We start from the raw sequence: 14,044 nt of genomic DNA, 5'->3' as shown, positions 1-14,044 counted from the left end.
GGAGGGAGGCCCGACTTGGGGGCTGCACATACAATACAGTGTACAGATGATGTGTTATAGGGTTGTACACCTGAAATTTGTATAATTTTGTTAACCAGTGTGCCCCCCAATAAAATTTAGTAAACATCTGGAAACGTACTCATGGATACAAGCTATAATATTAACATCAGACATATTTTACTTTCAGTATCAGAATATTAACATACCCATTAGTTACGATTCAAAAGAACTAGAAACAAAATAAAAATTACAGTTAAAAAGAATAATATTTTCCAGAAGAAAAAAATATTTTGATATATAACAAAATTTCAAAATGCTGTAATGCAATCCAGAGATTGGAAAATGACTCTATTTATATAAGAAATCCTTAACTACACATAAATTATAAATCTAGTTAAAATGATACTGCTTCTCTGATACTAAGTATTTACGATTTTGTTAAATCAATGCTCATAATGATTTATGATGAAAACATAAAAAGATGAAAAATGTGCAATGATAATAATCACCTTAAATATGAAAATGACCTATACTAAAACTAGAAATGACCCCACTGTCTGAAACACAGACACACACTTATGCAGAGAGCTAACAGCTGAGCCCACTGAGGGTGTGCAGGCAATGACCCCCCAGGAACAGCGTGCACATCTAGAACCCGGACCTCCAGCTGCAGGAATCAGGCCCATGAGCAGGTGTCTGGCCCCAGGCTGGGCCTGGGAAAGCCCGGAACATCTTGCTGTACCAGAGAGGAAGGCAGTGCTCAAGGCTGATGGAGACACGTGAAAACGACACATGAAGGCACCTCTTGGCCAAAACTGGAACAAGAAGCATCGAAATAATGACAGAAACAGATCATGACCCATGAACAAACTAAGTTTCTGGAGTCCATACTCGTATAAATTAAAAATAAAACCATGAATAAATAAATAATGGGAAGAAAGGGAAGCTCTTCCTTAAGAGTAAAATGTGATAAACGGAGAAGAGATGATGGAATTAGAAAGTCTCCATTTGGCAATCACTCTGATAACTGCTTCGGACAAGAGGTAGAAGTTAAAACCAGTGAAGGAAAGTTGATGAGGTAGGTGTGTACACATCTCAAAGCATCTCCCTGCAAAAGGGAAAACTGTTAACTCCACAATGAATAAAACAGACAATCATCAATCAACCAAGTCAGCCAAGTTAGTATCACCAGGAAGGGGACAAAGACAAGCATGTTTATTGCACTAAGAACACATACTTGTGGCTTTTATGCCAAAAATACCTATGCAGAATTTAATCAAAAGAAAACAGACAAATCCAATTTAAAAATATTACAAAAAGTAAATCAGGTGCACTCCTCACAAATGCTGGGTCACAAATGTAAACACTAAGGAATGGTTTTAGATGAAAGAAACCAGACTCAGGGCAGCGTGTACGTAGTCAACACCCTGGTAGCTATTACTTCTCTTTAAAATAACCTCTACAGCAGTGGTCCTCAACCTTTTTTGGGCGACGGACCAGTTTAATGTCAGAAAATATTTTCACGGACCGGCCTTTAGGGTGGGACGGATAAATGTATCACGTGACCGAGACAAGCGTCAAGAGTTAACGGATGTAACAGAGGGAATCTGGTCATTTTTTTAAAAATAAAACATCGTTCAGACTTAAATATAAATAAAACGGAAATAATGTAAGTTATTTATTCTTTCTCTGCGGACCGGTACCAAGTGGCCCACAGACCAGCACCAGTCTGAGGCCGGGGGTTGGGGACCACTGGTCCACAGAGCAGAATGTATAAATCTCATCAAGCATATGAAAACTGCTAGATTTTCTTTTAAGAGATCCTATCGCCTTATTATGTAAAATCTCATCGGTAATGAAATATAGATATGCTGGAACTTTATCACCCACTAATGTCAAGTATCTACTAAGTTGATAATTGTTTCAAGTCACCCACCTGCCAAGTGTAATCCTTTATAATCACTGACGGCATTGGAATCACAAGGAGGTTCTGAAGAATAAATGCAGCCTGAAATTTAAAAATAAAATAAAGTCACCACTGCCACCTTGTTGTCATCTCTGAAATAACCAACTTAACTTAAGGACAAAAATAGATATTGGTGAACTGCACGTGCTGACCGGTGACTGTGAGAAGCGCCAGACTGCATTTCATGTCAGCTGACAACCTAACAGTGGGTGAAATTATTTCATCGGGAGATATATTTTTCCTATTTTAGAATCTTATTTTTCCAAAAATTGATCCGTAAAATACAAACTGTTTTGGGAGCATGTAGGAAATAGATTTTCACATTTCTAATACCCCCTACAGATCAAACATGCACATGCGTGCACACCGCGCGCACGCACGCGCACACACACACACTTCTCCCCACCTTCCTCCTCTCATATAAGCTCTCTCAATGAAAATGTGCTAACTGAACAATGGTAACAGAAAGGATCCAAATAGTGAAGGTTTCAATCATCCAATTAATTGGGAGTCAACAGATATTCTTCAAAGCTGGCCAATCGAAAAGATGCTACCATTTTAAGCATTACATTCAAAAACAAAAAGCCTTTGGATCTGAAACCAGCAACAGGCTAATGGTGAGCCCAGGCACTGCTGTTTTCTTTACATGCCCAAGCACACTAAGTACTGTTTTTAAAACTATTTCCATCGACTGTCACTTTGATAAAAGAAAAAGTGAAAGAAAACCACAAACTATTTGGAAGAATTGAATAGGGTTTATTTTCCCCTTCTATGGTATAGGATAAATACCACAGAGTAGTTGACAGCCCCTTAACTGAAGCTTATAAACATTACAGACCCATAAACACTGAGGTGATAGAAAAGTATTTTTTTCTGTGAAGCTTTCCAACATATAAAAAAAGTTCGAATCAGAACATACCAAATTCTGCTTTGACTATATCAGAATAAAGGACTCCAATATTTACTGTAGATTAATACCTCTTTCATTCCCTACCACCATTTTATGAGAGGCTTTGGCAGGCACAAAAGACCCTGGTCAGTGGTCAGCCCACCATGCTCAACAGGGAGTGGGATGGTCCACAAGGACCCTCGCTTTGGACTTCTGAGGGGACAGGGGAGGGGTCTACCCAGACCGGCCTACCTCCCGGCGCGCCATACTGCACTCTGACGGGTCCAAGAGGATGTTCAGCACTGTGCCCCAGAGCCCCCCGGAAATGTTCTGACAGCTGCTGGCCAAGGCCACGCAGCCGCTCTCGAGGGTGGTCAGTGCCGACCCTAGTCCCAGGGAAGTGAACCTCACCTGCTCAAGTCAAAGAAAACGTCGTCAGATCAAAGAATCCGATTTCCTAACAAATTCTTAATTGTTCTGGTACATAAAATATCAGTTTCATGACATTATCTTGACAATCCTAAATTATAAAAGACACTTATAGGAAATAGTGTCCTAATCAGTTTTTGAATGAATAAAATCCTAGTCCACAACTAAAGAAAGCAGTAATAAAGTTAAATAAAAGCAAATGTCACAAAAAGTCAAAACCAGGTATAAAGTGGAATTAAAGATATAGCTCACAAGGCTTAGTCCCAGACTATGGGATTTTGTCACAGCAGCCCACACAGACTAAGACAGGGGTAAATAAAGCTGAAGGTACAGCTACTAAAATAATCTCGTGGAAAACATGAATCTGTATCCACACATGTTCTGTTCCACTTGCTTTTGAACCTACACGTACTGGCCTCAGTTCTCCCTCACACTGACCTCTGGGTCTCGGTCCACCCACAGGGGAATGAGCCAGGCCAGCCCTGGCGGGACAGGTGCGTGCTCCTCACTGGGGTAGCCCAGAGGCAGGAACCACAGCGACACCCACTCCTGAGAAAGGAAGCAGAAACACATAGGTCACTCCCTAAGAATGAATTATACGGGATTTTAAATAACTCTGAATTTTAAAAAACCAAAACAAAGTAAAAATGTACTTAAAACTTGGTTTTAATTCATTATTTAGCCAAAACAAGGCAAACAAATTTATTAGCTCCTCCTTTAAAAGTTAAACACAAAAATTTTTTTTCTTCAGAACAGCTATTTCTCCCATGATTTAGGAACAATGTGGTCTACAATGCAGATTTCAACAGAAATACATTTCAAATTAAATTCAGATTTGGAGTAAAATATGCAACTTCTAACAAACATCGTAGTCCAAAGTCATCATTGTCTCTCACGAGGAAAAACTGCGACCCTTTCACGGGCAGACTGCAGGCTGGGGGTAGGGGACAGTGCATGACCCCCCGGTGGGAGCCGCGCGGGAACGGGCGTGTCTCACCGAGCTCTGCTCCTGGGCCATCATCTCGTGAGACAAGTGGAGCAAGCAGAGCAGCGTGCTCTTGGTGACGCCTTTCCCCATGAAGGACATGGCATTTCCGCCCCGTTCCACATAAAAGGAAGTGATGACCTGAGAACAGACGGAAACAAAGTATCGCGGCTTTACTCTGAGTGGCAAATAAGAGAAATCTATCACCTGCCCAGCCCTGTCTGAATGCAATCCTAACCACACATAAAGTGTATGTTACATCTTCAGTTTACACATTTAAGAATGGTTAGGGTGGGAAATGTCATGGTATTTGACGCCAACTAAAACAAATATTCTTAGTTTAAAATGTTTTTCCTTTGGAACATATACAAAAAAATAAAAAAAAGTTGGGCAGTTTCTTGCTAAATGATTTTTGTGATTTAGAACATGCTCATAACATTCTTCAAATGTTTAATATCCTTTAAGTAAAAGAGTTTACAAATATCTTGTGGAAAAGTATACTTAGAAATTCCTAGCTATGTGAAACTCTATTGACTACGAGGGTTAGGTCAGATTTTCTAGAATTATAGTTGAAATGTCAATGAACATTTTCCCTACTTCTGAGCCATCCTAGGTTTCTATTTGCACATGTCAGTTAATATAGATGTGTATTTCGGTCATTAGCTGTTACCTCCTTTTCTCCCTCACATCTGAGGGGTCTGACACATTCCACCAGTAACAACATGTTCCTTATCCACAGTGATACACCCTTTACATTACAAGTAATGCTATAAATTAGGTACTTGTAGACTGAATTCTCTTTTACTTTTTTATTATATTTTAAATGCATAAAGAAACTTACTTTAAAAAAAGTCTGCTATGTCTTCAGCTAACATATCCATTCTAAAAATTCATACATTTCTTACCATGAACACCTTGAAGCATGGGGTAACTAATATACCATATTTTTTCAGCATTTGTCATTATTCAAGAAAAAAAATTATTTCATTAAAGTGGCTACATAGCCTGACCAGGCAGTGGCGCAGTGGATAGAGCATCGGACTGGGATGCAGAAGACCCAGGTTTGAGACCCCGAGGTCGCTAGCTTGAGCGAGGGCTCATCTGGTTTGAGCAAAAGCTCACCAGCTTGAACCCAATGTCACTGGCTCGAGCAAGGGGTTACTCGGTCTGCCGAAAGGCCCACGGTCAAGGCACGTAAAGTGGCTACATGAAAATTCTCATTAAATTTTATAGTTCAGTGAAGAATATTTAGGGTTTTGAAATCTTAAAAAGCAAGACACATTCTGGGAAAAAAATTCTAAATAACATCAGCTGAAGCAGGACTTATAGCAGAATATCCCACATCATCTAAAGCAGGATTTAATAAGGAAAGTACAAAAATTAAATAAACATAATTTATACTCACTAATGTCACATTAAAGTATTCAAGCTGTATTCTAATTTAAAAATCATACATAAGACACAATGTAAGTTAAATTACCCAGTGCCTGTGCACTGTGTACAAACCCCTGCAGTAGGCTAACGGGGAGCAGTGGGATGGTGGACACGGTCCAAAGATCACGCACCAAGCAGACAGATGCACCAATCAAAGTAAGAATACAGTGTGCTAAGCACCATAACAGAGACACAGCTGCTACAGGTTGATAACCTGTAGAAGAGCCATCAGTCAAACTGTATATACTGAGTGTCTCCGTCTGGAATAGAAACAGGCCCACTAGAAGGGAAATGGCTATCAGCATGACAGGTGACCAGGCCCTGAGTTTACACGGCATTTCCTATCTGCATGTGTGTTGGGTCATACAAACAAAAAGGTAAAACAATATAAGTAAACAAAGTACCCTCATAAGACAACTTAAATGTAAACTTGTTTATTTGCCTTGAGAATGAATGCACCCAGAAGAGTGACCCTCTGCACTAAGTGGCCCTGCCTTGTCCCAGCACATGGTGGACGGCGAGGAGCAGTGGCCAGCTGTGGGGTGGGGCCGCTGCCGTCGGTCAGTGGGGGGCACACCTACCTCCAGCAGCCCGGACAGGTACTTGGCGCAGAGGCGGCGAGGCTCCACACGGGGCGAGCCCGTGCTCCAGCCCTGCAGCGCCGACAGGTGAGCCACGCCCCGCAGGGTCCTCTCCAGGGAAGGCAGGCCGTAGAAGTGGGGGGCGTCTGTGACACGCAGGCACTGCAGCAGCCGCAGGGCCAGCTGCGTCTGGAAGACGTGGGACAGCTCCAGGCACTTCCTGTGAGTGGAGAGGAGGGAACGTCAAGCCCGGGGCCAGGCGCTGGGCTCCCGGGTGCAGCCGCCTTGGTGTGGAGGGAGCCTAACAGACACTGCGTCAGGGATGTCTGCGCTCAGAGAAAAGGCAGGAGATAGTCCCTCTCTAAAGACGACTTCAAAGGATAAAAAGAGGCCCTGGCCGGTTGGCTCAGCGGTAGAGCGTCGGCCTAGCGTGTGGAGGACCCAGGTTCGATTCCCGGCCAGGGCACATAGGAGAAGCGCCCATTTGCTTCTCCACCCCTTCGCCGCGCCTTCCTCTCTGTCTCTCTCTTCCCCTCCCGCAGCCAAGGCTCCATTGGAGCAAAGATGGCCCGGGCGCTGGGGATGGCTCTGTGGCCTCTGCCTCAGGCGCTAGAGTGGCTCTGGTCACGACATAGCGACGCCTAGGATGGGCAGAGCATCGCCCCCTGGTGGGCAGAGCGTCGCCCCATGGTGGGCGTGCCGGGTGGATCCCGGTCGGGCGCATGCGGGAGTCTGTCTGGCTGTCTCTCCCTGTTTCCAGCTTCAGAAAAATGCAAAAAAAAAAGGATAAAAAGAGCACAGTTAAAAGATGTGACACTATGGAATACTACTCAGCCATAAGAAATGACATCGGATCATTTACAACAACATGGATGGACCTTGATAACATTATACTGAGTGAAATAAGTAAATCAGAAAAAACTAAGAACTATATGATTCCATACATAGGTGGGACATAAAATTGAGACTCAGGGACATGGAGAAGAGTATGATAGTTACGGGGTGGGGGGGATTGGACAAAGAAATTCAGATAGGTGAAGGAAGACAATTTGACTTTGGGTGATGGGTATGCAACATAATCAAATGTCAAAATAACGTGGAGATGTTTTCTCTGAACCTATGTATCCTGATTGAACAATGTCACCCCATTAAAATTAATAATAAAGGGAAAAAAAACCCATCTGAGGTATAAAATGTAAAACACCAGCGATAACTGAATGGAAAACTATATAAATGGATTCTGGTATTGTCATCCAACAAAAGAAAAATTGGAATGAAGAATTAAATTCATAGTTAAAATGAGTTTAATTGCCATATAGTAAATCTATACTTTTAATTACTATCACTAAAAAAATTGAATTTTTAGCCCTGGCCAGTTGGCTCAGTGGCAGAGCATCGGCCTGGCGTGCGGGAGTCCCGGGTTTGATTCCCAGCCAGGGCACACAGGAGAAGCGCCCATTTGCTTCTCCACCCCTCCCCCTCTCCTTCCTCTCTGTCTCTCTCTTCCCCTCCAGCAGCCAAGGCTCCATTGGAGCAAAGATGGCCCGGGCGCTGAGGATGGCTCCATGGCTTCTGCCCCAGGCGCTAGAATGGCTCTGGATGCAACAGAGCGACGCCCCAGGTGGGCAGAGCATTGCCCCCTGGTGGGCATGCCGGGTGGATCCCAGTCAGGCGCAGGCAGGAGTCTATCTGACTGCCTCCCTGTTTCCAACTTCAGAAAAATACAAAAAAAAAAAAAAAAAAAGTGAAAAAAAAATTGAATTTTTAATTGGCTAAAATATATTTTCCCTCAGAAAGCTAAAATTAAAATAAAGGTTTTTCATGCATTAGACACATTTATATAAAACTGTCAGAACAATCAAGAGACATACCCTACTAGGAAACAAAATCTCTGAAATTAAGTAGCTCGGCATAGATCCAAAGATAATTCCTGGAAGTAATACCATTGTATAAGAATACACAGAATAAAATCTGAAATTGCTTCAGTTTTACAGGTCTTTAAACTCCCAAACTGACAACTACTGGCTATACTAGTACCTATTCCATACCAGTATTACAACAGGTCTATGACTGTTAAAGACCATAGTTTTTACATACCTGTCATCCAGATGCCTTTAGTGTTTTAGAAACGTACATAATTCACATATCTCACAGGTCAACAACACAGTCATCTAATTAATGCCATTAGAAACCTTTTTACCCCTACTCATCTCTCCACCCCAATCTTCTCTAATACACGGCTCATTGCCGTCTCTCCTCGGTACACCTCTCTCCTCGGTACACGTCTCTCCTCGGTATACGTCTCTCCTCGGTACACCTCTCTCCTCGGTACACCTCTCTCCTCGGTACACGTCTCTCCTCGGTACACGTCTCTCTTCAGTACACCTCTCTCAGTACACCTCTCTCCTCAGTACACCTCTCTCAGTACACCTCTCTCCTCAGTACACCTCTCTCCTCGGTACACCTCTCTCAGTACACGTCTCTCCTCAGTACATGTCTCTCCTCAGTACACCTCTCTCCTCAGTACACGTCTCTCCTCAGTACACCTCTCTCAGTACACGTCTCTCAGTACACCTCTCTCCTCAGTACACGTCTCTCCTCAGTACACCTCTCTCCTCAGTACACCTCTCTCAGTACACGTCTCTCCTCAGTACACCTCTCTCCTCAGTACACGTCTCTCCTCAGTACATGTTTATCCTCAGTACACCTCTCAGTACACGTCTCTCCTCAGTACACGTTTCTCCTCAGTACACCCCTCAGTACACGTCTCTCCTCAGTACACCTCTCTCAGTACACGTCTCTCAGTATACCTCTCTCCTCAGTACACGTCTCTCCTCAGTACATGTTTATCCTCAGTACACCTCTCAGTACACGTCTCTCCTCAGTACATGTTTCTCCTCAGTACACCCCTCAGTACACGTCTCTCCTCAGTACACCTCTCTCAGTACACGTCTCTCAGTATACCTCTCTCCTCAGTACATGTCTCTCCTCAGTATATGTCTCTCCTCAGTACACCTCTCTCCTCAGTACACGTCTCTCCTCAGTACATGTCTCTCCTCAGTACACCTTTCTCCTCAGTACACATCTCTCAGTACACGTCTCTCCTCAGTACACCTCTCTCAGTACACATCTCTCCTCAGTACACCTCTCTCCTCAGTACACCTCTCTCCTCAGTACACCTCTCTCAGTACACGTCTCTCAGTACACGTCTCTCCTCAGTACACCTCTCAGTACACGTCTCTCCTCAGTACACGTCTCTCCTCAGTACACCTCTCTCCTCAGTACACCTCTCTCAGTACACGTCTCTCCTCAGTACACGTCTCTCCTCAGTACACCTCTCAGTACACCTCTCAGTACACGTCTCTCCTCAGTACACCTCTCTCCTTGGTACACCACTCTCAGTACACGTCTCTCCTCGGTATACGTCTCTCCTCGGTACACGTCTCTCCTAGGTACACCTCTCTCCTCGGTACACGTCTCTCCTCAGTACACCTCTCAGTACACCTCTCAGTACACGTCTCTCCTCGGTACACCTCTCTCCTCGGTACACCTCTCTCAGTACACGTCTCTCCTCGGTACACGTCTCTCCTCGGTACACGTCTCTCCTCGGTACACCTCTCTCCTCGGTACACGTCTCTCCTCGGTACACATCTCTCCTCGGTACACCTCTCTCCTCGGTACACGTCTCTCCTCGGTACACGTCTCTCTTCGGTACACCTCTCTCAGTACACGTCTCTCCTCAGTACACCTCTCTCCTCAGTACACCTCTCTCCTCAGTACACCTCTCTCCTCAGTACACGTCTCTCCTCAGTACACGTCTCTCCTCAGTACACATCTCTCAGTACAACCTCTCTCCTCGGTACACCTCTCTCAGTACACCTCTCTCAGTACACATCTCTCCTCGGTACACCTCTCTCCTAGGAACACGTCTCTCCTCGGTACACGTCTCTCCTCGGTACACCTCTCTCGGCACACGTCTCTCCTCGGTACACCTCTCTCCTCGGTACACGTCTCTCCTCGGTACACCTCTCTCCTCGGTACACGTCTCTCCTCGGTACACCTCTCTCCTCGGAACACGTCTCTCCTCGCTACACGTCTCTCCTCGGTACACGTCTCTCCTCGGTACACCTCTCTCCTCAGAACACGTCTCTCCCCCTCTCCTGTTCTCACTACCTTCTTCCTCCTTCTCTACTATCCACCTACATTGCTCTTCCCTCCCCCTCTCCCTCTTACCTTCATTTCCCTTACAACAGGCACGTGGCCAAATACCCATAACACATGCAAGTGTCGTCCACCCTAAAACAAACAGAAATCCTAGCCTGGTCTTGACCGACACAGGAAAGAAAGTGTCCCACACAGTCCTCTCAACACTGACAGCCGTCAGAGGAGGCGGGGAGAGGCTGGGTGAAACAGGTGAAGGGATTAGCAAAGGAAATAAAATGACAGAGACACAGACAACAGCATGATAATGATAGGAGGGAACAGGGGGATAAATGGTGATGGAAGGAGACTTGACTTGGGGGGTGATGTATTATACAATTGTACACCTGATATCGATATAATTTTACTAACCAATGTCACCCCAGTAAATTCAGTAAGAATAACAGAAAAAGAACAGTCCACACCCCCATTTCTCAAAGTGGAGTCCAAGGACCACCTATAGTGCTTATTGAAGGGGCAGATGCCTGAACCATGGATGTACTGTAACAAGCCCTGGGAGATGCACTCACTCCAGGTCCGAAGGACGCCCTGACCAGCCTCAGATACACTCGTGCTTCTCTTCAGTACTTCGTTGAGGCAAAATGTACATGAAGTAAATTTCACAAATTTTATGTGCACACACGTGATGGTTTACATGCGTGTATAATCATGTCACCACCAAACATAACAGGATATGAAATGTTCTCAATACAAACGTAGTTCTGCACCAACATCCCCAAACCTGCAATGACACCACAGTACCTGTCCATCACTGCCACCAAACTGAGCAGCAAGGTGTGGAAAAGCGCCATCAGCTCTTTCTGGAGCTGCTGCCGGACCGCAGTCCGGACGTCATCCGCCTCCTCTCGCGCCGGCGACTCAGTCAGAACCAGCAGGTCTAACAGTGGGTTCGGACTCTAAAAAAGGAAATTGGTAAAAAACGTATTTACTCTCCCGTAGAGCGGAGTGCTGTCTTCTACGAAGGTTTCACTGCTCAGCATGTCCTGGGTTAACGAAGAGTCGGATCACCTGACCAGCAGCAATGGGTCTCTGCAGTCCTTGGGGAGTTCCACACACAATAGAAAAAAAAGCATTTTTATCCCAGAAAATGGAGGAAAAAGGTGAGAAGCTCAACAAGAAAAACAAAATCACTTCTAATCACACCTCACGAAGATGGCGGCTGCTAGCATTCTGGTACACACTCCTCTTTTTGCATGTGTGAATATAAATGTAATTCTCTATTTTTTAACAAAACTGGGATCAAGTGGAAAAACCCACTATTCTAACCATTTTCTTACTTTGAGTTATTAGAAATATTTCTTCAAAAACATTTTAAGGCCCTGGCCAGTTGGCTTAGTGGTAGAGCGTCAGCCTGGCATGCAGGAGTCCCAGGTTCGATTCCCAGCAGGGCACACAGGAGAGGCATCTGTTTCTCCACCCCTCCCCCTCTCCTTCCTCTCTGTCTCTCTCTTCCCCTCCCGCAGCCAAGGCTCCATTGGAGCAAAGTTGGCCTGGGCACTGAGGATGGCTCTGTGGCCTCTGCCTCAGGCGCTAGAATGGCTCTGGTCGCAAGAGCGGCGCCCCAGATCGGCAGAACATCGCCCCCTGGTGGGTGTGCCGGGTGGATCCTGGTCAGGCACATGTGGGAGTCTGTCTGACTGCCTCCCCGTTTCCAACTTCAGAAAAATTAAAAAATTAAAAAAAAATTTTTAATATTGGACTGATATCCCACCATGAGGATTTACCACACTGACTGCTGGACAAGCAGAGACTTCTAACTTCACTGAGCTGTGCCACTCTGGGCTCCATTTTGACAGGTCCTGGGTGCAGAGTTTAGGCCAGGCGTGGCCAACAGTTTTTGCCCCCGGGCCAGATTAGAAAGAAAACTTTTTTCACAGGCAGGATGAAACAGTAAAATTTAAAAAAATTAAATACAAAAATGATTCGTTTAAGTAAACAAATTTTATTATGTAATTTGTTTATGAATAAATTTGAGTGAAAAAAATTTTTAATATACATTATTTTAATAAAAATATAATTACATACTGTATAAATATCCAAACTGTATTGCAATCAATTGAAACAATATTTGATAAATAGAATTAGCTTGAAAGGGTTATATTGCAAATAAAACAATTATTTCCTTTTACAAACAGCCTGGACACGTTTTCTGTTATCAACTGCAGCTATTGTCTATGCTACAATGCCACTTGATTCAGCACACTTGACCACAAAAATACCGAATTGTTTGACCTTGGGTGCGCACTGGCAAACTCCGCCTAAAGGAATGTGGGTTTCACATTGCCGTTAAACATCAAACAGTTCATATCGAGTACAGATGAGTACAAAAGTTGTAAATCTTTATAATGGAATTTTTTTAAAAAATAAAGAAGTATCGCGAATCCATCCAACCAATTATTGGAAGTTAACCCTAGATTAGTCACACACGCGGAATTCTTTTCTGTGTATCACTATCTTCTTAAATATCTTGATTTCCAATAATCAAAGACGCTTCCGCTTCTGAGTAGCTGAGATTTTAAAGTAGTGGAGAATATTAAAAATTTAATCGTGGGCCGCATAAACTCATTACGCAGGCCAGATCCAGCTCGCGGGCCATATGTTGGCCATGCCTGGTCTAGGCAATGAAATGACTAAATCAAAAGAGGATAATAGTTTAATGCTTCTGACGTGTATTGCCCAACTGTCCCTGCATTAAGTGTACTAATCCACACAGCCCTAAGCAGGGTGTGAGAAGGCTCTCAGCTCCTGGGCCAATGCCGAGTAGTATCACTACTGTTGTGATAGTATCTGCTCGGCTAATAAACAAAACTAATGATATTTAAATTTTTTCCTGTTTTCCATTTAAAAAATGTAAAGAAATGTAATAGGAGTATTTCTAATATGACTGAGAGAATAGAAAATGTACATTAACCCCTGGCATTAATGGATATACAGAACATTTATTAACTGTCTTATCAAGTCACAGGCAGTGTGCTAAAGAGAGAAAACAAGATGTCGTTTAACTTTTTGATTAAAGTGGAAAATGTACATTTTCTTACTTGACACAGGGCAAATGGAGGTTTATAAAGAGCTTAAGTAATTTGGCCAAAATCCTAAGAGTGGGCAGCAGGAGGATTTAATCTCTCGAACATTTACTGCAAAACTCGTTAACATTCTGTCCCCAGCATGAGGTCACAGCAACAGGGCTTATACAACATACAAAGAGAGAGAAAGTCAAAATGTAATTACTGTTGCTACAAACTCCTCCACCTCAAGAACTCAGTTCAAAACCAGCCATTTCTCTTTAGGAAAATAGAAATGAAAAAAGCGGGGAGGGCTTTCCAGGTTGTTTGTATCGTGTAACACGCCGAGTCCAGCTCAGTCAGTGAGAAGCAGCAACTGGGTTCAGCAAGAGCGTCGGGAAGTACTGAGCGTCTGCTCTCAGCTGACTGGCCCACGTCTCCCACCTGAGCGACTTCCCCACTGTTCCTTTCATCCCGGGCAAGAACTGCCTCGTTCGGGTCAAGTCAGGTTACATGAAACAGAACTGCAACCTCCAC

At 44.0% G+C, this 14,044-nt stretch overlaps 1 protein-coding gene across 5 annotated transcripts in view; it reads right to left on the bottom strand.

The window, feature by feature from the left end:
- RTTN (rotatin) overlaps positions 1-14,044 on the bottom strand; it is a 126,984-nt gene that overhangs the window by 47,084 nt on the left and 65,856 nt on the right. For all 5 annotated transcript variants that reach the window (XM_066246635.1, XM_066246636.1, XM_066246637.1 and 2 more), the window contains 6 exons: positions 11,247-11,401; positions 6,285-6,504; positions 4,282-4,410; positions 3,723-3,833; positions 3,108-3,266; positions 1,937-2,008 (listed from right to left, as the gene is read on the bottom strand). In XM_066246635.1, the coding sequence (XP_066102732.1) occupies positions 1,937-2,008; positions 3,108-3,266; positions 3,723-3,833; positions 4,282-4,410; positions 6,285-6,504; positions 11,247-11,401 (846 nt within the window). The remainder of the gene's footprint in view (positions 1-1,936; positions 2,009-3,107; positions 3,267-3,722; positions 3,834-4,281; positions 4,411-6,284; positions 6,505-11,246; positions 11,402-14,044) is intronic.

This window comes from Saccopteryx bilineata, chromosome 11 (genome assembly GCF_036850765.1).
Source record: "Saccopteryx bilineata isolate mSacBil1 chromosome 11, mSacBil1_pri_phased_curated, whole genome shotgun sequence".
NCBI classification, from domain to species: Eukaryota; Metazoa; Chordata; class Mammalia; order Chiroptera; family Emballonuridae; genus Saccopteryx; species Saccopteryx bilineata.
This window is presented reverse-complemented; position numbering and strand designations above follow the sequence as displayed.